This window comes from Bos grunniens, chromosome 17, assembly GCF_055505025.1.
Source record: "Bos grunniens cultivar Pamir isolate PY7600 chromosome 17, Bosgru_T2T1.0, whole genome shotgun sequence".
Classification (NCBI taxonomy): Eukaryota; Metazoa; Chordata; class Mammalia; order Artiodactyla; family Bovidae; genus Bos; species Bos grunniens.
In genome coordinates, this window is record NC_141181.1 from 51,096,417 (window position 1) to 51,120,625 (window position 24,209).

At 51.1% G+C, this 24,209-nt stretch overlaps 1 protein-coding gene across 3 annotated transcripts in view; it reads right to left on the minus strand.

The window, feature by feature from the left end:
* AACS (acetoacetyl-CoA synthetase) overlaps positions 1-24,209 on the minus strand; it is a 55,055-nt gene that overhangs the window by 4,770 nt on the left and 26,076 nt on the right. For 2 of the 3 annotated variants that reach the window (XM_086347272.1, XM_086347271.1), the window contains exons 8-17: positions 20,266-20,413; positions 15,880-15,960; positions 14,614-14,738; positions 10,000-10,064; positions 9,753-9,875; positions 7,983-8,096; positions 7,178-7,303; positions 4,427-4,496; positions 3,813-3,871; positions 2,811-3,013 (exon numbers count right to left, since the gene is read on the minus strand). In XM_086347272.1, coding sequence (XP_086203398.1) covers positions 2,811-3,013; positions 3,813-3,871; positions 4,427-4,496; positions 7,178-7,303; positions 7,983-8,096; positions 9,753-9,875; positions 10,000-10,064; positions 14,614-14,738; positions 15,880-15,960; positions 20,266-20,413 — 1,114 coding nt within the window. Of the gene's footprint in view, positions 1-552; positions 1,016-2,810; positions 3,014-3,812; positions 3,872-4,426; positions 4,497-7,177; positions 7,304-7,982; positions 8,097-9,752; positions 9,876-9,999; positions 10,065-14,613; positions 14,739-15,879; positions 15,961-20,265; positions 20,414-24,209 lie in introns of those variants that run through there. The other variant, XM_086347273.1, reaches the window with a different exon arrangement.

Genomic DNA, 24,209 nt, shown 5'->3' on the forward strand with positions numbered 1-24,209 from the left:
AGGAGTCATGACCCCACAGGAAGACAGAACAGGAGAGAGCTGAGCTGGGTGCCTGAGAGTAAGCGGACAAGAGCCTGGCTGAGGACGGAAAAATAGGCTGGGGTCTTCCTCCATTTTCAATAAATCGCTCCCCTAGTCTCATGAGCAGATCAGTTCAGTTCAGTTCAATTGCTCAGTTGTGTCCGACTCTTTGCAACCCCATGGACTGCAGCACGCCAGGCCTCCCTGTCCATCATCAACTCCTGGAGTTTACTCAAACTCATGTCCATCAAGTCAGTGATGCCATCCAACCATCTCATCCTCTGTCGTCCCCTTCTCCTCCTGTCTTCAATCTTTCCCAGCATCAGGGTCTTTTCAAATTAGTCAGTTTTAAGCATCAGGTGGCCAAAGTATTGGAGTTTCAGCTTCAGCATCAGTCCTTTCAATGAATATTCAGGACTGACTTCCTTTAGGATGGACTGGTTGGATCTCCTTGCAGTCCAAGGGACTCTCAAGATCTTCTCCAACACCACGGTTCAAAAGTATCAATTCTTTAGCTCTCAGCTTTCTTTATAGTCCAACTCTCACATCCATACATGACTACTAGAAAAACCATAGCTTTGACTAGACAGACCTTTGTTGGCAAAGTAATAATGTCTCTACTTTTTAATATGCTGTCTAGGTTGCTCATAGTTTTTCTTCCAAGGAGCAAGTGTCTTTTAATTTCGTGGCTGCAGTCACCATCTGCAGTGATTTTGGAGCCCTCCAAAAATAAAGTCTCTCACTGTTTTCATTGTGTCTCCATCTATTTGCCATGAAGGGATGGGGCCAGATGCCATGATCTTAGTTTTCTGAATGTTGAGTTTTAAGCCAACTTTTCCACTCTCCTCTTTCACTTTCATCAAGAGGCTCTTTAGTTCTCCGCTTTCTGCCATAAGGGTGGTGTCATCTGCATATCTGAGGTTATTAATATTTCTCCCTACCATCTTGATTCCAGCTTGTGCTTCATCCAGCCTGGCATTTCACATGATGTATTCTGCATATAAGTTAAATAAGCAGGGTGACAATATACATCAAGGAGCCCTGACGTACTCTTTTCCCAATTTGGAACCAGTCTGTTCCATGTCCAGTTCTAACTGTTGCTTCTTGACCTGTACACAGATTTCTCAGGGGGCATGTCAGGTGGTCTGGTATTCCCATATCTTTAAGAATTTTCCAGTTTGTTGTGATCCACACAGTTAAAGGCTGCATGAGCAGATACAGAATGGGAATTCACCATTCTGACAGCTGTCAACATTCTGACAGCAATGGTGACAGCAAATTCACCATTCTGACAGCTTTTATTCATTCTCAACAAAATAAAGGCCAAGGGGACGATCATAGTCTAGTTCCCCAAAGTGTTTCGGATGCAGACAGAACCTGATCCACTGAAGGGATACCTGAGACCCTCACCAGGGAGTCAGTAAGTGACACTGACTCAAGAAGTCCCTTCTCATTTCCTGACCGGTCCAGTGGTTAGGACTCTGTGCTTCCAGTACAAGGTTGCAGTGGGTGAGGATTTGATCCCTAGTCAGAGAACTAAGATCCCACATGCTGTAAGGTGCAACCAAAGACAAGAAAAAAGAAGTCTCTTCTCTCCCTGAGAACCACTGTCCCCACTGTGTCACCAAGAGTCACCCACTGAGGGACTTTCCTGGTGGTCCGGTGGCTAAGGCTCCATGCTTCCAATGCAGGGGGCCTGGGTCTGATCTCTGGTCAAGGAATTAGATCTTACATGCTGCAACTAAGACCTGGTACAGCCAAATAAATAAATAATAAAAATAAATATTAAGGAGAGAAGAGTCACTCACTGAGAGAAACAGAGAACTTCCAGGTCATAGGGCCCTTTCTACACATAACCAAAGTGGAGAATAAATGTGTGGATGGTATAAAAAGCCCTGGTTCTAACTGTACCTCACATCCCCACTGGATGGCTCAGTGGGTAAACCATTCACCTACAATGCAGGAGACGTGGGAAGATCCCCTAGAGGAGGAAATGGCAACCCACTCCAGTATTCTTGCCAGGACAATCCCATGGACAGAGGAGCCTGGCAGGCTATAATCCATGTCGTCTCACAAGGTTGGACACAACTGAGCACCCACAAGCAGGCAAGCACATCCCCACTCCTAACGTGAAGACTCTCCATCCCCTGGGGACCCAGTTAACCTGCTCCCACAGCCCACACCCATGAACACCCATGAACACTACAAGCTTGGCTCACCTGTACACTTGATGTACTGTGTGTGTACCCACGCACACAGGTGTGTGCACACACACAGGGCAGTCTCCTCTCTGTGCTGACAGAGGCATTGGTTTTGTAAGCAAGGCAAGTTAAAGCTGTGATCTGATTTCCTCCCCCACTGAGAGCCTAAACAGAGTACAAGGCAAGGGAGGAGGGCCGCTTTCTGGAGATGTGCCTCTAAATAGATTCAAATCTTATTTCTGCAGGCCAGAACTAAAAATTAAAAGGCAAGAGCAACAGCACCCCAGCGGCTCTTTAAAAAGTTAAAATTAATTTTCGCATTAATAATTTGAGAACACACTAAAACCACACTGGGGAAAAACCAGTTGGTCAGGCTGGGCTGGGCCTGCTTACCCTCTGAAAACCAGTGTTTAGCAGAAGTTGCCTTACGTGCAATTTACGAGGGGTTAAAAAAAAGAGAGAGGGATGGCAGAAAAGAAAAAAGGACGGGGACGGGGTTGCCAGGCAACATGGAACAACTATATATAAAACATGAGCAAGCGTCTAGCTGAGTGCTCCAGAAGCAGGGGAGCTCTTAGGGGGCCCTACCGGGATGCCCTGCGTCTCCAGAACGAGGCTGGGCACGTGCCGGGCAGACAGGCCGAGGCGGATGGCCTCACGGATCCGCTTCACCAGGTCAGGCCGGAAGGTGTGGCCGGAAGCCATCTTCAGGAAGAGGATCACCCTCTCCTCCCCGTCCTTGTTGTACTGGGGGACACAGAGGCTGTCCAGCACCTCCTCGAAGGCTTCCACTGTGGAGACAGGGCGAGGGACGGGGCCTTGCTCTCACACCATCCCACCTTGACAGGGACCGCCGTCGCTTCCTCCAGCCCCCACCCTGGGGAAGAGCTTTTGGGGAACAGGTGGAAGGACACCCATCACCAGCAGAGAGCTGCAGCTCATGCTGGAAGGGTTAACGTGTTACAGGGAGCCGTGCACGCTTACTTCCTCAATTACAAATTTAAAAAGAAAAGGAAGGAAGCACCTTGGTGGGGACTCCAGCACTGGAAGAAAGGCTGGAATCACAGGGATCGAGATTCCATCCTGGCTGCACAGCCCTGAAGTGACCTTGGGGCTCTGACATCCCTATGAGGCCACCTCCCTGGGAGGCTGACTCCGTGGCTTTGGTGGGGGCATTTTGAAGGCCCATGGGTAACTCTATTGTGCACTGCCTTTATCTGGTGCTGAATAGTACTGTGTGACCTTCAACAATCAAACAACCTCTCTGTGCATCTTTCTTCAGCCATAAAGGGTAGACACAAATGACCAACCGCACAGAGCTCACCATGAGGCTGAGACATAATGGAATGGGGCCGCGCCATGGGACCTTAAGAAGCCCATCTTGAGGTTTTACAAGCTACAGGCAGTGTGGGATGAGGCATGTTCTAGGAAGAAGGACAAGCTCATACATGTCTACTCTCACAACCAGAGGCAAATGGGCCAGTTATGCCAAAAGGTGGGATCTTTGGAGAGCAGGCTCCCTGCTAGGACCCTCCTTCCTTCCCTCCTGGATGACCTGAGAATTATTCCAGGAGAAAAGAAAATGCTCACCAATGTTATAGATTTCCGAGCTGCCGAATCGCACTCCATTGGGGTTGAGCGTGCCATCACTGCAAAGAAAGACGAGGTCATGAACACACGGTGGCTCCTGAGTGAGGCCAGTTGTGGGGGCTGGCGGACAGTCAGCCCCTTCCCACAACACCACCATGTCCACCCCGTCCTTGCCGGCTGCCTCCCCAGCTTCTGATCCTGACCAACCTTTCTCCCTCTAAACTCAAAGCTAGACATCAAGGGGTCCCCTTGTGTGGGAGCATCCGCCACCTCCTGCCCTTCACACCTGTACAAGTACCCCTCTCCCAGGTGCGGACGCCCCAGCACCCCCACACTCCCACTCTGGGAAGGGCCATAGCTACTGTAGACAGATGCAAGCTTTTCATCTGCCAAAGCCCTCGCCCCCACCCTGCAAAGCCCCCCAATCCACCATTTTGGGGCTCAGAAATGCGGGTCAGGCCAGACCCGCCCTCTGGAAGCTGACACAGGAAGGGCCCAGATGGGGTACAGTCAGCCCACTCCCAGACTGAGCCAGTGGAGCCCAGGATGCAGGAAGCACCCCCTACTCCCTAGGTGGTCTGCAGGGGACAGAAGCCGGTCTGCAGACCCCTCACCTTCGGCCCAGCATGACGATTCCCCCAGTCTTGGGATTTATCCTGCAGTAGTCACCGTGTGCCCAGACACCTGTGGGGAGGCAGAGGGGGTGGTCACCCTGAGGGAGGCATGGACAGACGTCTGAAGTACGTATGACAGAAATGTAACTCTTACCGACAGAGCCAAGGCCCAGAAACAGGTGTGATGTGGGGCTGGGGGCAGAACTGAACTAACAGTTCTCACCCCCAAAGGCACGCCTCCTAGTGGGGTCCACCCTATACCCAGTTCTGAGACGCAGCGGTGCGTGAGAAACACCCCTCCTGCAGGCACCAGCGAGGAACTGACGGGCTGAGACCAACGCCAGCAGTGAGAATGTGAAGGGGACACTGAGCAGGTCAGTGAAGCTTCAAGGGGGGCCTCTGAGAAGAGGGTGGGAAAGTACAAGCCCCAGCGTAGGAAGAGAGGGTAGCCTGGGGCGGCTGACGGAGCAGGTCTGGAGGAGTCAGGGCCCATCTCGGAACAGAATAAAGAGAAGCAGCAGGACTGGGCAGGAGGCTACTATTCCAGTCCCAGTAATGGAAGCCTGAAGCAAGGCACCAGCCACGTGGACAGAGACTTAACCTGCAGGAAAACCCAGGGTGCACGGAGGGCGGAAGAGGAGGAATCGGGGACACTGACACCATGTGCCCTGAGCCGCCCCGTGTGGCCGGCAGCGTACAGCTGGGCCCTGGGCTGGTGATATTCAAGGAGAGGCCCTCGTCCTGGGCAGAGCAAAAGAACAGACCCAAGGGGGCTGGTCAAAGAGAAGCCAAGCCTCATGTGGGAACTGCCAGGAAGAGGCCTCCCTCCTTGGACTAACACAGCCAGCCCAGGGTCGGCCCCACAAGTAGAGGAGGCGCTCCAGGTGTGAGTATCTGAGAGCATGGCCCCATTGGCGCTGCACAGCTTGCAAGCAGCAGCCTGGCCTCCTGAAATAAGCCCCAGAGTTCCTGTGATCCACAAAGAGAAAACAGCAGATAAAACTGGCTCAGGGCCTTCACGGACACCATCTCATCCCTCCCAATTCTTAGCACAGTTTTTGACTCTTAAGCGCTAACCCAATCAGCCCGAGACTGGAATGAAATGACTTAAGCTCAACCTATGTCCATCCTGACCGTGACCTGTAGCTTCAGATCTCATTATCTTATCTGCCCTTGTTTCTTCATATTTATTCATATATCCCGCCTATTTCCAGAAAGTATTTGAGGAAGCTACCTATCAAACCAACTGTATGATGGGATGATTGAAAGAATTCGAAACTGCACAGGGGTGAGAGGACGGCTCCAACAAAGCAATGATGGCAGCTCTGAGCTTCCTGGCAGCCAAGGCAAAAATGGAAATATCACAAGTCACAGGGTCTTCATTTTCTCCAAGAAGGAATATCAGTGCTTCAAAAATAAAGATTTTTCTGGGACTTTCCTGGCTGCCCAGTGGTTAAAACTCTGTGCTTCCACTGGAAGGGGAACAGGTTCCATCCCTGGTTGGGGAACTAAGATCCCACAAACCATGTGGCATGGCCAAAAGAAAAACAAAAAAAAGGCTTTTTATGAAATTAATCCTGAAGAGACATCTATCATGTAAACCCTTGTATACGTAACAAAAAGTGACAGTGAAGACAGTTTTCAGGGAGCAGTGTACTGAGCAGAAGATGAAGAAATGTCATTTCTTAGATGAGCCTTCAAGCTGAGGTTCTACTCCTTCCCTTAGACAGGAGCCTTTGACTCTTCAGGATCATGAGGAACATGTCTCTCCCTCCCCCTCCCTCTCTATTCTGCCTTAGTATGTCACAACAGCTACACCTTGGTAGGATCCAAGGTGGGGCTTAAATGCAGCAGGCATCCAGTAAGGACCAGGCCACATGGGTGGGGGATGTTCCTGCTAATTCACATGGGAGGTGCTATGCTGGGTACAATAGCTTTCAGATGGGATGTTACATGGGGACACACAAGGCTGAGCACAGAAATAAGGGGGATCAGTGGCACATTCTATCCCTGACAGTCACCTGCCACTTTCTGATTCTCCACATGTGGTTTATACAAAATCAAATCACCTTTCTAGACACTGAAGAGAGCAAGTACTTGGTATAAATAACTCTGGAGCAGAAAGCTTGCTAAATTATGAATTATATAGCAGCAATAACTCAAGGTTGCTTATGAAATAAGATAAGGAGGAGGCAGGGATCAGAGCTTTAAATAAAGAGACTTCCCAGCTCAGGGGCAGGGCGCCGCTCCAAAGATGAGCGAAGAGGGCAGCCTGAGTGAGTGACGGGCCTGAAATTAATTATCCTCCATAAGGACTGGATGATGGGGTGTGAGACAATGGAGACCCCAGCCAGACACCTATTGCACAGGCATCTCTCCCTGAATAGGCACACAAGTCTGGGTAAGCGAGCAGCGATCACTGCCCCCACCCCCAGCCCTGTCCCTACACAAGCAAACAAGAGGCTCATGCCAGCTCCCAGGTGCCGGGCTCAGGGCCAAGTGGCTGTGGGCATGGAGGATGTTAAGAGTACACTAAACCCAGATCAGAGTTTCGTATGATGGCTTCAAGATGAAAGTGACAAGACACTGATCAAAAATTCATCATCACCCCTCTGGCGGAAAGAGCCAGGAGCGGCCTCACCAGGTTTCAGCAGGGAGAGGGCTGGCAGGGGGAGGGTGCATCCAGAATTAGACCCTGAAGGCCCAGCCCGGGCGGGAATCTGGGCAGCTCCGCCTGCATCCTCGACCCACCTGGGAACTTGGAGAAGTACGCCTTCCGGTACTTGCTGCCATTCTCGTCATTCCAGAAGTGCGTGGGCTGGCAGGGGAGTGGCTTGGTGCACACCAGCTCACCACTCTCGCCCCACACAGCCTTTCCTGGTCGGGGAGGGGCGACAGGTACACTGAGCACACACCACGGCCACACCTCGGCGCTCTTTCTCTCCTTTTTTAAAACTACAAGCTATTACGCAGTATTTCTGACACACACAAAGCTACAGAGCTGGTCCCACCCCCCTGCCCGTCCCTCCGACATCACCGAAAGCCATGCTAATCCCGCCCCACACAACTCTCCCAAATCTCTCTCTCTGGAGCACTGTATTATTCCCTTGTGTGTATTAATACTTTTACTACATCCACGTGCATCTGAATAACGTCATTTTGTGTGTTTCCAAACTCTGCAAGGATGGCGGCACGCTGCCCCTTGCGCCTGCATCTGACCCTGTGTCCTCATCAAGGTTAGGACGTGAGGCCAATGGTGGGGCAGCCTCAGCAGTGTTTCCGAAACTCAGATGCCCACCTTGCGTGCCGAGCACCTGGTCCTCCGTCTATGCTCCAAACCAACACCTATTCCTCTGCTTCAGGCTGAAGGCAGATAGGGAGCCGGTGGGGGTTAAACCAGGCTCGGAGGCCAGCAGTCTGGAAGTGTTGGTGGGGAGGGGCAGCCCCTCAGAGGGGGCAGTTTTGGAGAACTGTCCCCCAGCAAAGCTATACATCCAAGTGCACCGGGTGACCACTCACGCCTCGTCACAAAGACAGAAAGGGTTTGGGCCATCACCTTGCTCATTCCATGCCTCCACAGCCATGCCCAGGTTCCGAGCCTGAATCTCCCCTTTGTACACAGGAATGGATGGATTCTGGCCCATGAAGCAGGAGACGATGTCGGTGCCACCTGCCAGCAAAAGGAGGTCCAGGATTTACAAGACCGAGACCAACTGCTCACGTTTTTCATTGGTGAACCCTCCAGGAGCAAAGAGCCTGCAGAACAACCTCTCCGACTCTGTCTCCAGACAGTTGAGCTTCTTTTCAGGGAAAGAACAGGGAGGTTATTCAGAAACTGGCACAAACCTCCTGGGTCTGGGTGGTTTATTTATTTATTTTTGACCTGGACTTCCTGCTGGAGGAGAAACCAGTGAATGACCTCCTGTGGTCACACTGAAATCTGAGACTGAGGTTCTTGGAAGATTGAAGTGTGGCCTGTTAGATCCGCCCGCAGGCACTGCCGCGGGAGATGGGTCATGTGCAAAGGCTCTTTGCTGTAGCTCACATTCACTTAATCACCCGAGAAGCAGAAAGCCTGCGGTCCCAGGAGGGCATTGCCTCTCACGTGAGAGGCAATGTGCCGGATGGGAAACACTCTGATTTCAGAAAGGAGCTTGAAAAGGAGTCAGACTCCGGGTGCCATCAGGAGGGAATGGCATTAACCCCCAGACCTGGACAACCACCCCCTTGACAACTGTCCCCTAGGGCGGGCACCCGGGGAGGGCAGGGCCCCACGTGACTGCAGGGCGGGATGTCCTGAGGGCAGAGACGTGCAAGGGGCCCACACAGGTGCACGGTGGAGGCAGATGGCAGCCCAGGGAGCAAAGTGGGGAGGGTGTGAGAGGGGGTCACCCAAGGAGCCCATGACTCTGTCCCTTCCTAGACTCGACGATCCAGACACTGGCTGATGCTTCTCACAAAAACAGAGAATTGTGTTCACTGCAGTGACCAGCAAGGTTGGACCAGCCCCCGGGGCCCCAAGGAGGCACAAGGGTGTGAGCAGAAGTGTTGCTTCCTCTGCTTCAGGATCAGAGCTGGGTTCACTGGACAGGGGTGGGAGGACCAACTGAGATCCTAACAGGCGTGCTGCCCTGAGATGGGCTGGGCTGGCCTGGGAAGACGACCCTGTGCCCACACGACCACCACACCCCTGCCCACCAGGCAGGATCTGGGGAGGACCAGGGGATGAGATGGGGATGGTGGGGAAACTCTGGCTCTGGAACAACAGAACCAGGTCTGAATCCCACACTGGGACTTCCCTGTGGTTCAGTGGCTAAGACTGTGCTCCCAGTGCAAGGGCTCCAGGTTCGATCCAGGCCAGGGAACTAGATCCTGCATACGCTGCAACTAACACCCAGCACAGCCAAACTAATAAATTTTGCTTTTTTAAAAATCCTACTCTGTACCCTTGCTAGCAGGTGGTCCTGGGTCAGTCACTTAGCATGCCTGAACTTCGTTTTCTCTTTTGTAAAGAAAATAGGCTCCACCAGAACCAGTCGTTTAGGATCTAAGGTTACAACCGATGTGAGGTGCGTGTGTATATTTCCCACCCTGGCAAAGGTTCAGGAACTGCTAATTCCATGTCTGCAGCTTCTCCCTGGAACATAACTATCGAGAATCAGCAACATCAACTGAGCACACCCTGCTGACTGTTTATCCCAACAGATTCAAGCTGGTGGGCTTGCTGGGTCAGAGGGTAAGCACACCGAGCGGCCAAGCCTGGTCCCTAAGTCCCCTGATCCTTCCAGAACCCTCTCTATGGCACAGGTGCATGATGGACTCGTACCTGAGATGGAGCCCAGCAGGACGCTGCTCTTGATGCACCTGTAGACGTAGTCGTAGCTCTGGGCTTTCAGTGGGGAGCCAGTGGACAGGATCGTGTGCAGTGTCTGGAGACTGTGGGTTTCCACTAGAGCCAGAAGCATCGAGAGATTAGAGCCAAATCCGATGCCCTGTGCTGGCTTGCAGGAAACGGGTAACACAGCAGATCTGATTTCATTTCCAGGGACAGACGCGCAGGGAGGCATGCTTACCTGGCCTCATGTCTTTCTCTTCAAGCACAGAGAGCCACTTAGCACCCGTTCCAAGGATGGTGATGCTGACGGAAAGAAAACACCAGAAACCCGTCAAGGCTCTTTCATATTGCAGGTAACCAAAGTTTTCTCCTATTAGTGACCCTTTTAGAACAAGGCTGCAAAATCCAAGACACATCATTTTTCTGGACTAAACTTATACTTAATATTTAGTTGAAAGCAAGTCACAATACCTGTGTTCCTCTGGGGTCAGCAGTGACAGAGCACTCGGGCTCTCATTAACCTCTGGCTCCACTTAAAACAACTGTTTGCACATAAACCCACTATCTTTGGGGACACTTTCCTGGTGGTCTAGTGGTTACGAATCTGCCTTCCAGTGCAGGGGACAAGAGTTCAATCCCTGGTCAGGGAACTAAGACCCCACATGCTGCAGGGCAACTAAGCCTGCACTATACAACAAGAGAAGCCTAGGTGCTGTAAGACTCTGAAAAAAAATCCCTATCTTCCTAACCATAGGGTGATCTCTTTCAGAGATCAAAGGAGGTCACAGAATCAAAACCCCTCAGATTCTGAGCTCACAAGATCATCTTCCAGGGAAATGGAGAGGGCTGCAGGAGCTTTTGTTAGAAGAGGTGCCATGCTTGGAATTGCTGACCCATCTTCTTCCCTTAAATCAGCTCATGTTCGTATGAAACTTACAAAACTGCTCCCCTTCTTTTTGAACATTTCAATTCTACAGTCCTTTATTCTTCCCTGAGAATGACACATTGTGTGAGTTTAAGTATTGTGTTTTCTAGGAGAGACTGTTATTTAATGTTCTGCTTCCTTCCAGCGAGGCAGCCCTCAACATGAAAGCTCTAGCTTCCTAGGTAAAGGATGTTTTCTCCTGGGGGCCAAAGGAGGCCATAGAATCCAGGTCCCAGGACTTCCCTGACAGTCCAATGGTTAACACTCCACAGCTTCCAGTACAGGGGGCAAGGGTTCAATCCCTGGTAGGGGAACTAAGATCCTACATGCCATGTGGTGTGGCCAAAAAAAAAAAACCTCCAGGTCTCACCTCTCCTCTCTGGGCAGTAAAACCTATCCCTTTACACCTGGCTGGCAAGATTCATCCCAAGGAGACAGCCACGCTCTGTTTCACGTTCAGAGGTAGAGACACACAGAATGCTGGGTGATTCAGGACTCACTGGGCTGGGAGGTGCAGAATCCACGGGGGCGGGAGGAGGTGAGAAGGGTCTCAGAGCTACTGTCTTTCATGCCTCCTCTCCCTTATTCTCTTCATTTCTCGGGGACACCCTGCCACCACTAAAACCTCAGATGCCTCCTGGGTCGCTGCACCCTAAGGATGGCTAATTTGGAAGCTGTGAGGTTGTGGGGAGCAGGAAACATACTCAAGCCCCTCCACAGCCCCCCACCCCAGCTAATTTCATAAACTCAGATAGTGTGACTAATTCCAGATCACCTCTGAAGATTAAGGTCTCAGCCACTTCAGGAATATCTGTATTTTAACAGAAGACCAGGGACCACCTCCAGCCACATGCACAGAGATCTCCAACCACCAACCACACATAGATTTCAGCTCATCCCCCATCTGCCCCCTGCCCAGAAACTGAGGGCTCTCTGTGGTCCTGAAGGGTGTTTAATTCACAGGAGTCCCTGCAAACCACGACCCTGGTTATGTGTAGAGACTGAGACAGCGTCCCCAGCGTCCCCGGGGCCGGCCCACAGGCCTGCTTGTCTGAAGAAACAGTGAGGCCTCCCCATCTGTCCCCAGGGCTTGTATAAGATGGCTTAAAAAACAGAGTTCACAAAGCGCAGGCGCCCTTACGTGGGTGCTCAACACTGTATTTTTAGCTAGTGAAGCTGGGAAATCACCCCACGAGAAAACAAGGCAGCTCCCAGCTCGCAGGGTCAGGATCCAAGCCCCAGAGCCCTGCAAGGAGCCATACACAGACAAGGTGCCACCAGCCTGAGCCCTGTCTCCTCTCAGGTGCCCTCAACTCCATGGTTTTTGGGGAGATCATGTAGCTCCCTCAACTCAAGTGCCCAGTGGTGTCTCGTTTCACTCAGAAAAAACCCACCCTGCAGGTACAGCCCGGAAAGCCCTGGGGGCTCAGACTCCCGCCCTCATCTCTCATCACCTCTCATCACCCCTCATCACGGTGCATCACCTCCCGCCCTGCCTCCCATATCCGGACCACAAGGGCCTCCTTCCAGCCTCCCCAACATCCCCATCTTGGTCCCTTCTTTCTGGCCTCGGGGTCTCGGCACTTGCTGTTCCCTCAGCCTGGAACATGGGTCTCCCAGTCCTAAACATGAACTGCCTGCTCAGTTAAAAACTTGGACAAAGACTTCAGAATTCTACCCTAACCCCCATCAGAATGTTCCTTGGGCTAGATTCAGGGAGCCTAGAAACACCCCAAAGAGGACAATCCATCCTTTAAGAGTCTTGTTCACATCTACAACATGATTGCTCAGTTATGAAACGTGTTAGTAAGCCTGTGAGCTGCCATGATGATAATCAACAAAGATTTTGTCTCTAAATGTATGGACATTATTTCTTCCCCTCTCGCCCATGTAGGTGGCCGGAGCACTGGGGTGTCCTTCACGCACCCCTCACAGGTTGCCAGGTGGCACCTGCCTTGCTGAACACAGCAAGTCAGCCCTCCCAGCCAGGAGAAAGGCCAGGTCAGAGGGGCCCGGAGGACCACCGAGGCCACAGCTCAGCCAGTGTCCGGGGCACATATCAAACCAGGATGGAAGGCAGAGGCCCGGCATGTGCTTACTAACAGTCCACGGGGCTATGAACACATGCACACTCGCGTGTGCACACCTGCACACGATCACATGCCAGCACATATACACTCGCTCACAGATGTGTGTGCTCTCCCACTCCCACTTACCTAGGCACATGTGTACACATACATGCATATACACAGGCACGCACATGCATACCTGCACACAATCAGATGCACACATTCACTCATTCACGGACATGCATGCTCACACACTGTCACACTCAAGTGTATATATGTTCACACTTATGCACATATACACAGTTTCACACTCAAGCTCATGAGACTCACACTTGTGCGCATATACATACTTTTACACTCGAGTACATATATGCTCACACTTGTACAGATATACACACAATTGCCTATACTTAAACACATACATGCTCACACTTCTGCACATATACACATTCCCTCATCCACATGTGCACACAAACATACACTTCAGTTCAGTTCAGTTCAGTTCAGTCGCTCAGTCGTGTCTGACTCTTTGGGACCCCATGAATCGCAGCACGCCAGGCCTCCCTGTCCATCACCAACTCCCGGAGTTCACTCAGACTCATGTCCATCAAGTCAGTGATGCCATCCAGCCATCTCATCCTCTGTCGTCCCCTTCTCCTCCTGCCCCCAATCCCTCCCAGCATCAGAGTCTTTTCCAATGAGTCAACTCTTCGCATGAGGTGGCCAAAGTACTGGAGTTTCAGCTTTAGCATCATTCCTTCCAAAGAAATCCCAGGGCTGATCTCCTTCAGAATGGACTGGTTGGATCTCCTTGCAGTCCAAGGGACTCTCAAGAGTCTTCTCCAACACCACAGTTCAAAGGCATCAATTCTTCGGCACTCAGCCTTCTTCACAGTCCAACTTTCACATCCATACACTTACTCACACTCAAAGCTGGGTCTCCCGGGGTCCTTCAGCCTTCAACTTCATCAGCTCTAAGCCCTGTGGAGGTACATTTGTCCCTCCAATCTCTTCCTGTAACCCACACACACACTTCAGAAATGCCTCCACCTGCACCCGGCTTATAGATATTAACGGCGAAAATCTTCAAGTTGCCTAAGTTTCCAGGGATTTGATTAACCTTTTACTGGAAACAATCTCATTAGGAAATAACCTTCCTTGCTCATATCGTGAGCCAAATGTCAGAATTTAAATATTACCCAGGCCAAAGTTATATTTAAAATATTAATGGCCAAGGATTTAAGAACATTTGTGGCTCATTCTGTTTCCCCAGCGCGAGCAGACTCAAATGTAACGTAATTAGACCGTTTCAGAGTGTGGCTGACTTCCGGGCCCCGGGAACTCTGCCAGCTGCTGTATTCTCATTCCTGGAAACATGACCATTAGGCCAACAGTGACCACCAACCACAGCGGCGAGAATGCATCAGCTGGTGATGATTAATTCATCAGCCAACAAAGTGCTAATGAAACAGGGTCTTCTGACAATTTCTAGATGGGGAGGGGGTTGGGGGATAAATGGGGCCACTTTGCCCTTCCCCTGATGTTCCACTTTAGCTGGCTCTGCCCCTGTCGTCAGGATGTCTGCCTGTCACTCTGTTAACAGGACTACGGGGAGGCGGAAGCCCCCTCCTCACTACACAGATCTGACTGGTCGGTCCCTGTTGGGGTGCCCACCCCTTCCCACCTCCTTGACGATTTCACCTGCCCTCAGCACCTACACGTCCTCACACAGCCCCCCACCAAGAGGGGAACGTGGACAGACAGGGGTGAGATCTGGGGAGGGGGTTGTCAAGCATTCCAGAGATGGCAGCAGACCCTCACAGCAGCCACCCCGCATCTGAGCATCCCGGGTACTTACCCGATCCTGTCGACCAGATCCCAGAGCACGTTGGGTGTCGGAACCAGCGGGGAGCCGTCATACAGGACCACAGCGGCCCCCGTGGCAAGAGCAGACACCACCCAGTTCCACATCATCCAGCCAACCTGGGGAGGACAGAAAGGAACACGTGTCAACTGAGTGCTGGACGGGCTCCTCTCGGCCCTGTCACTCAGCCTCTCACATCCCTAGAAACCATCCGATGCTGAGCCAAAGTTGCCAAGAACTGCCTGTCCAAATGGGATGTCCTGAACCGGCAACTGCCCATCAAGAGTTGACAGCATGGATCAACATACACGTGTACATGAAGACATGTCAGAAAACATCTGCAGCCTCGCTGGTGACAAGAGGGACTGAAGGTCACAGAGATGAGAGTGGTCACGTGGTGCACACAAGCCAAGAACTGGGTGCTGGAGTGGCCCATCCACATCGGACATGGGGAACAGTGTCTGGCACCTGCAGCACCCTACAACCTCCAATAAGTTCCTTTTCAGTTTGAATGAGTCAGAGTCCCTCTATGTTCCACAGAGCTAAGGACTGACCAGCCTCATGGCCGGTCTCTGCTAAGTTCCTGCCCCCTGCCCGAGGTTGAGCCACAGATTTCAGTCACGTGACTCTCCTCCCCACCTCTATAGGCTCAAGAACTAACAGTCAGTCTCCTTTGTTTCTCTGGAATTCCCCAGTGGCAACCAAGGTCAACACAGGAGGACGGGCCAAGGTAAGGAGGGACCCTGGTGCCAATTCAAGGAGGCAGCCACCTGGGGGGAGAAGACAGTGGCAGAGGGAGAGACGGAGATCGACAGGGAAGGATCCCACAGCAAAGGCCACTTCTGCATGCAGCCTGGGGTCTGTGCACACAGCCTGGGGTCCATGCACACAGCCTGGGCTCAGATGCACGCAGCCTGGAGTCAGCTGACACAGCCTGGAGTCAGCTGCACACACCCTGGGATCAACTGCACACAGCCTGGGGTCTCGTGCACACAGCCTGGGGTCTTGTGCACAGTCTGTGGTCAGCTGCACACAGCCTGGGGTCTCGTGCACAGTCTGTGATCAGCTGCACACAGCCTGGGGTCTTGTGCACACAGTCAGGGGTCAGCTGCACACAGCCTGGGGTCTCATGCACGCAGCCTGCAGCTGGAGCTGTACTTCTGCCTACTGACACATGCGATGGGGGAGAAGTGAAAAGAAGAGTAATGATAAACGACCCCTACCTGAGTAAACCAGAGCCCGCCCTGGGAGGGCACTCACCGTGGTGTAATACAAGATGATGTCACTGCTGGTCATGTTGCCATGAAGAATGTGTTCCTTCAGGTGCTGGATGAGCGTCCCCTGGGGAGAAGCGAGTGAGCCAAGCAGCTTCCTCCGGGGCACAAAGGCACGCGTGGAATAGACACTGGGCCCCGGAGCAGGAGAGGTCAAGGAAGAGGCAGAGCTCTGACAGCCTTCCCGTGACGAGCAATCTCCCATCGCTCTGTCACGTGACCCCTGAGACTCCCAGAGGACACGAGAGGAAACCCTGACCCTCTCCTGCTGACCTGCAGGCTCTGAGCACCAGGTGACCAGGCACCCAGGGATCTCACACAAGATCCTAAAGCTAGACCAGGGACGCAGCCCCTCCAAAACCCCTGAAAAGGCTGGACCACTGCACTCAGTCTGGCCACAGACAGCATCTGCTGGCTGACAACAATGATAGTCCTGGATGTTTAGGAACCTTTGGGACTCACATATTAAAATGAGCCTTGCAACCCTCATTGGACCCAAGACAAATAAAAAAACAAGCCATTAGGAAACGACCCCTTTGAAGGCACAACACAAACAATCCTACCCACAAGGGACTTCCCTTGTGGCCCAGTGGTAAAGCATCTGCTTTGCAACGCAGGGGACGTGGGTTCAATTCCTGGTCAGGGATCTAAGATCACACGTGCCTTGGAGCAACTAGCCCATGTGCTGTGACTCCTGAATCTGCGTGCCACAACTAGAGTCCGTGCACCACATCAAAAAGATCCCACATGAAGGACGAAGATCCTGCAGTGACAACTAAGACCTGATGCAGACAAATTAATTAACTTAAAAAAAACAATCCTGCCCAGCAAATTCTCTAACTCAAGGCCAGAGCCCCTATTCCACAGTCTGTCCTGGACAGCACCCTGTCACCAGGCCCGCAGTGAAGGCAACCTGCCTAGGGATGGGCCACACGGGGGTTGGGTAGATGGTGGTAGAAAGGTTGCTGGGAGGGTTCCTCAAGGCCACCCTTGGTCTACAAGAGCTGAGATCCCTCAGCTGTACTGCACGTGCATCGTGGGCTCAGGGGCCCCAACCCAGGATAGTCAGAGGCTTCTTTGCAAAGTCCCACAGTACACGTTGTTCTCACTCAGAGTGGGTGAGTACACATTTTGGGAACTCTTCTGATGAACGCCAAGTGTTCACACGGCAAATTCTCAGAAAGGACTCAGAGCTCCCAGATCAGACAAACCTGAGGCAAATCCCCTTCCCATTTCCCTTTGTACTTAAATCAGCATCTAAGCTTTATCTCTGCCTGGAAGGTCTGCCTTTATAAGCCCAGCCTATCCATAACACATCACATGTTGTTCATTTGCTCAGTACCCCCATTTTTTTTTGTTTGTTTTTGACCGTGCCATGCAGCTTGTAGTATCTTAGCTTCCTGACCAGGAATTGAACCTGTGCCCCCTTCAGTGGAAGTTTGGACTCTTACCCGCTGGCTCTCCAGGGAAGTCCCATACCCTCGCCGTGTTGACAGCACAAAACTGTCCTTAGCTTCTCTCTGTGTGAACCTTTTGCTGTTGTTGTTTTTCAGTCACTAAGTTGGGTCTGACCCTTTGCAACCCCGTGGAATGCAGCACGCCAGTTTTCTTGTCCTTCACTATCTCCTAGAGTTTGCTCAAACTCATGTCCATTGAGTCAGTGATGCCATCCAACCATCTCATCCCCTTCTCCTGCCTTCAATCTTTCCCAGCATGAGGGTGTTTCCCAATGAGTCAGCTCCTTGCCTTAGGTGACCAAAGTATGAATCTTAAGGAGTCAAATTAATAGTTCTTCTCTTAATTTTTAAATATTTATGGCAAGTCTGAACACTTTCCCTGAGGGTCAGGAAATACAAGCAACATGGTTTCCTGGAACTCAGGCAAGAAGACTCATTTTAAAAAGGGAAGAGAAGGAAGCTGTTTTCTGGCTCTTTCATGGGCTTAGAAAACACAAACCAGCAAACCAGGGCCACACCCCTAACACCCCAGGGGCAGTCAGTGCTGGCAGTCCCATCTTGCTGTTTTCAAGTTTCCTCTCCAGATCACTCTTGAAAACAGGCAGGATGCTTAGTCACTTCTCTGGACGTGCAAGAGCTCAGCGAAGCCAGAATTAAGATAACTTTTCCTGACTTTTCCACACTCTAAATATACCAGGCACGATGATTTTATGAGCCAACTACACTAGATCTAATATATTTTTATGTTCCACTCCTAAAAAAGTGACATTCACTAGGCAAGTAGCACTAAAAATAAAAGTACAGTTGGACATTTCAGTTTCTCCTAAGATGTGTTGTTTTGCCACATACACCCCGCCCTCGCCTGCAAGGTTTCTAAAAACCCTCATCTCTTTGGCTGGGTATTAGGCTTCTGACCAGGTGGACTGGGGCGCCCCCTCCAGGGGAAGCACAATGCCAGCAGCCACACCTTAGAGTGGGCACTCCAGACTCCGTGTGATGAAACAGGATGGTTTGAGCAACAGGAAGAACTCGCTCCTAGAGGCCACTCGGCTTGGCCAGTGTTGCTTCCAGAAATCAAGCCTTTGGCCCCTGATATCCCCTCCCTCCCGCCCCAGGGCTTCTGGGAAGTTGCTCGCTGTATATGAACAGGCTGTGTGCATCTGGTGGTTATAATGCATAACCTGCCATCAGACCGTCCGTGGATCCAAATCCAGGTAATAACAAAGCTGTGTTATGTGTTAACTCCTTTCCATGTTCTAATGAAAACACTGTGTAAAGAACTGTATAAGGTGTTAATGTGATTCCAGTGTAAATGTTTCCTTCCTAAGGCAGGGATTCAAACAGCTTCTAGGTGCAGAGAACATCTGTAAAAGCTAAATGAGCTAGAATAAGAGAAATTTTATATTTCATCTTCAAATACCACCATCTGACCAAGCAAAACTAGAAAGCTGTTTGAGAATGTGAGGTCTCTCCACTCAGATAATCCTCGGGCCTCCAGGAGGGGAGGAAGTTAGACCATTAGTGTGGACCATCATCCACTGTGACTCATGTTTTACAGAAAGAGGAAATGCCGACACCCAAGAGACACTGGGGATGGCAGGGGAACAACTTCCCCCGTGATACAGTTGCTCTGATGCTGTGCCCCCAGTGCAGGGGACCCAGCTTCAATTCCACATGCCACAACTAAGGCTTGTTGCAGCCATATAAATAAATGATAAATATTTTTAAAAGAGACCCATCAGGGATGTATATGCACAGAGGAAAGACACTGTGAGGACACAGAGAGAAGGCGGCCACCTGTGAACCAAGGAGAGAGGCTCAGAAGGAAGCCACCCTGCCCACACCCCGATCTTGAACGTTCTAGCCTCCAGAACACGGAGGAAGTAAATCTTTGTCATTTAAGCCCCTCAGGTCCATGCTATTTTGCTAGCACGGACTTTTGACTAATGCAGCTTGGGAAATCCTTCAATTAGTTGTACTTTGTAATGTAACATGTTAACAGGGAAGAATAAAATCTAACTCCATGATGGATCTGTTTCTCTTACTTAAGTTTGCTCTCCATTGCTTGTTACTATAATCACTAAAAAGGTGCTGTCTATAGCTGTGAGCATACATAATGGCCTGCCTTGGGGAACCTGCCCCCTCTGCCTGAATGTTAAACCAAAGAGCATTTGTTGAGCTCACAGGATGACATTCTGACCTAGTCTACCTGGGAATGGCTAAAGGAAAGAAAAAATTAACACATCCCTTCCCCAGGGCTGGCTAAGCCAGGAAATATTTTGCAAGATTTTCAGCCTAATTTTTACTTTACTTCCTCATCTCCTCCCACTTCTGTTCTATAAAAGAAACTGGCATCCAGACCCTGATAACATGGTGCTCTAGGGCCCTAGCCTGCTCGGACGCCTGGCTCTCTGAATGAAGTCGCTATTCCTTGCTTCATCGTCTCGTCTCCTGATTACTGGATTGTTATGCAGTGAGCAGATCGAGCTCGGATTTGATAACAACCCCATGACTTTCAAACTTTTTGACCCCAACCCACTGTCAGACAGAAGTTTTACGATGCTGCCCTGCACCTGCCCATCCATACCTGCACTTACATGACAGTTTGGAGAAACCACACCAACCCCTCCTAAGACCTGTGATGTGCTGATATTTCCTGTTCTCATCTATCCTGTTTCCTTCTGTCTAAAATGTGGCAAGACCCATCCCTTGGGTTCATGGTCCTCTCAGGGATCACTGTGTGCAGAGGGACCAGGGCGGCGCTACAGAACCCCTGACCCCATGATGGGGTCACAGCAGCAAGGCCAGCATGCCTCCCTCGTCTCACTTGAGGATGGATCTCCGTGTGGCACCCCACCAGGAAAGCGGGGATGGACTGCCATCTTCACCACCAGGGAGTCCCCGAGCAGACCTACCCCGGCCGAGTGCACCATGCACTTGGGTGCTCCTGTCGTGCCTGACGAAAACATGATGAAGAGTGGGTGGCTGAAGGGCAGCTGCTCGAACTCCAGCTGGGGGGCTTGGTCGCCTTGCCCGGTGGCCAGGAAATCCTCCAGGAACACGCTGTGGGCAGAAAGGCACAGGAGAACAACGGTGAAGGTTCTAGAACATTGGGGGGTGGGGGGCAATCTGCCGAGTCCTCCCATTCGTTCCCCTCCATGTCTACCTAGATGACAGCCTGGACTCCGGGACCCACCTTGTGTGAAAGATTTGTGAGGGAAGGGAGAGTCAGGGCTCACGGACTACGCGAACTGAAGAAAACTCAGTAAAATTTTTGCTTTATTAGTGCCACTGACAGGGACTGAGGGCTTTTCTCCTGAGAGTCTAAGTGCTTTAATATTAAACACAGGGGAGGGGGATCGCTTGCAATTAACACCCCGCTGTTTATGTGCAAATTCTGCAGAGGAGGGGGTCTGAACTGATGCTGGAGTCCTCAGAACCCAGGTGCCTCCCATTCACTACTCACCATCTGATTAGCAAATGCCTTGTTCCCCAGGGCCCCCAAGGGGAAGTGAGAGCCAAGTGGGCCTGAATCCTTCTGTCCCCCCACCCCCATCTCCCCAGCCCCCAGGAGAAGGGAGGGGAGGAGGCGACAGGTTTAGAGATCTCTTCTGACTCGTGAAGGTCACAGCAAGAAAGTGGGATCAAGGTCCCACGAGAGTTTCTATGACAGAAATCCTGCCAGACAATGATCCTGTTCTCACTGATTGCCTATATTCTGAGGTTTACAATGGCCAGATACAAATACCTGTCCAGGAACAAGAAGATTCAGCCCAGCTGTCGGCTCTGGCCTAAACAGCCTGTCCTCAACTGTGCCCCCAAAGCTGAGTCAAAGCCTCACTGCATGTGATTAAGGGCCACTGAAGGGGCTGTTTCCTGAGCAGAAACAGGACAGCAGAAGCCACAAAGCCACGTTGGGAGACAGGTGATTTCTCTCTTTTGAGATCAGTAGGAAAAAATCAATCCCTGAACCCCAGACCTGTTGCTCCACTGGTTTAGAAGGGAGAGAGAGAAGAAAACAAACAAAGCTACCGTTTTGACAAATGGAACTTGCTTTCAAGAAAATGGGAGAACTCAGTTCAACTTGGCTGGCAACAAACTGCCAACGATGACTACTCTGAAATATTTACAAGCATGCACACTAGAGTGAAGAAGTGTGCTGGCTCACATGGGCAGGCGTCCTTAAAGATGAGCCTGTTTCCCGGCGGAGGCATGGCCATTTGAAAAGGGCACCCCAAATAACTCAATTCTGAGCAGTAAATAAGCAGAGTCCTCCTCTTCAGAGTGTCAGGAAAACTATTCACTGTGGAACCCTCCAGTCAATGAAAGCCCCCACCTCCCATCCAAACCCTATTTATATAAAAAGCCCAATCTAATCAGATGCTTCACACAGAGAAAAACCTCTTCTTTCCACTAGTCTGTAAATCACAGTAAATAGTGATGACTTTTGTTGTTTCTTCTAAAGATGAGAAGCCAAAAGGGCGGTCCTGTTACAGGTGTCTGCACACAGGCGCAGACATGCTCTCAGTTTATCCATGGTGCCCAGCAGTTGAAAGCTGGACAGCAACAGGGCCCGGTTCCAGGGTGGACCTGCGGGGAGGCGGAACTCTCCACACTGGAGCCAAATGAAGTGGTGGATGTTAATTCTCCTGGATGCTCTCATTTTACATCAATCACCAATAAACACATACAGAAAAATAAAAGCCAGGCCACTGTGGGACCAGCAAACCATCCTGTGTTCCTCCTGGCCTCTGTGCGTTATGGCCCCATCAGTAAAACCAAGGAGGGGAGGGAGGTTGAGAGGGAGGGCACATATCTATGGCTGACTCGTGTTAATGTATAACAGAAACCAACACAATATCATAAAGCAATTATCCTTCAGTTAAAAATAAATAAATTTGTTTAAAAGGGAGCTAAGGCTGGGTGTAATTTATCAAGGTCTGCAGGGTTCCCACAGTCTTAGGGACAAGCCCATGCCCCGGGGCTGGCCTGTTAAGGACCTATACGTCCTGACCCGGGTGCTCCAGAGGACACAGCTCACTCCTGACTGGGCTGTCACCTGCTCTTAATGACAGACATTACTGACAGCTAACTTTGTGCACACTGCCAAGCCTGAGAAGAAAGTACTATTATTCCCATTTTACAGATGGGGAAACCCAGGCACAGCAAGGTTGATTGCTAGCCCAGGGCCGCACAGCTGACATACGACCCAGAGCAGTCTGGCTGGAAGCCACAGCCTTCAGGGAATAGTCACTTTGCTGCAGCTCCTTCCAGCCTCTAGAATCCTGGTACCTGCAGCTGTCCCCCGCTCTGGGCCACCTCTCAAGGTCACTTCAGGTGTCGCCTCCCCCTCCCACAAAGAAGCAACCGTGCTCATGTCTCACTTGCTGGGCCCTGCCTGTCCCGACTAAGCAAGCATGGCTGTGTCTACTGGGATCCGTGGTCACAGCTCACCCTTCCTGCAGGTGTGCCTTACCCCCGAGCTGGACTGTAAACTTGGGGACAGCACGTGAGCTTTATCCTGCTCAGTGCCCCAGGAGGTGCCTGGATAGAACCACTCAGCCATGTCCACCCAAGAGCAAGGCCTCCACATCCCCTCGCTCCCTGCACATAGCACACACAGGAACCCCACCTGTGGCTCTGAGGCTGCTCAGAGATTCTTGCCCACAACCTAGACACAAGGCTAAATGGATAGGTTTACCTGTGCAGGTAAACACGTCTGATCTCAGAAGTCTCTCCTTAGGACTTTCCTGGCAGCCCAAAGGTTAGGACTCTGCACCTCTACTGCAGGGGGGAAGGGTTAGATCCCTGACCTGGCACTAAGATCCCACAAGCCAAGAAGCGTGTCCCAAAAAAACCTACCTCTCTTCAGTGATCTCTTTAAGAGAGATGAAAGGTGGACAATAAGACCTCCAGGAAGAACCTCTACTTGGAGCAAATCATAATCCATTTTATTGATGCCTAGTCAGAATTAAGGTGCTCACCATTTTATTCAGTGCTCAAGGCCTGAAGTCTATTAGTTTATGAATGTCAGAAGAGGAAAGGAAGATGCCATTAACAAGGGGGACAAAAAACAGGTTCTAAAATGGAAAAAAATACATTAAGCATGCGAATGGCAACCCACTCCAGCATTCTTTTTTTTTTTTTTTTCACTCCAGCATTCTTGCCTGAGAATCCCATGCACAGAGGAGCCTGGTGGGGTCCATGGGGTCCCAAAGAGTCAGACACAACTGAGCGACTAACACCAACACCACCATTCCTTTGTACATATGCGTATGCATATATGTACACGTGCATACACATATACATACACAGACACCATATACATATACACAAAAGTGCACACGTGTGTGTAAACACATACACACATACATACACGTATGCACATGTGCATACACTTTAGACACTATTCACAACTGCTGTGGCCAAATGGCCTGGCCCCATCCAAGCCCACCACCATTTCCGAGGGACAAGAGACAGGAAGGGTGAGGATGCCTGGGACAGACTCAGTTCTGCCACTAAGTCACCATGTGGCCCCAAGGGACTCGCTCTGGGCCCTCCGGTGCCCATCTACAGAATGAGGATACTTTTTGGCTCCATCAGGTCTCAGCTGCAGCACTGGGGATCTTCCCTTGTGGTGCACGGACTCGCTAGTTCTGGCTCGTGGGCTTAGTTGCTTTGCAGCATATGGGATCTTAGTTCCCAGATCAGGGATTGACCCCAAGTCCCCAGCACTGCGGGGTGGATTCTTAACCCCTGGACCCCAGAGAAGTCCCTATGGAACGACATTTAACAAAGATACCCTGCGCCTCCAAGATGCTCCCACTCCCACTGGAAAGAGTCACAGAACCTGCTGCCC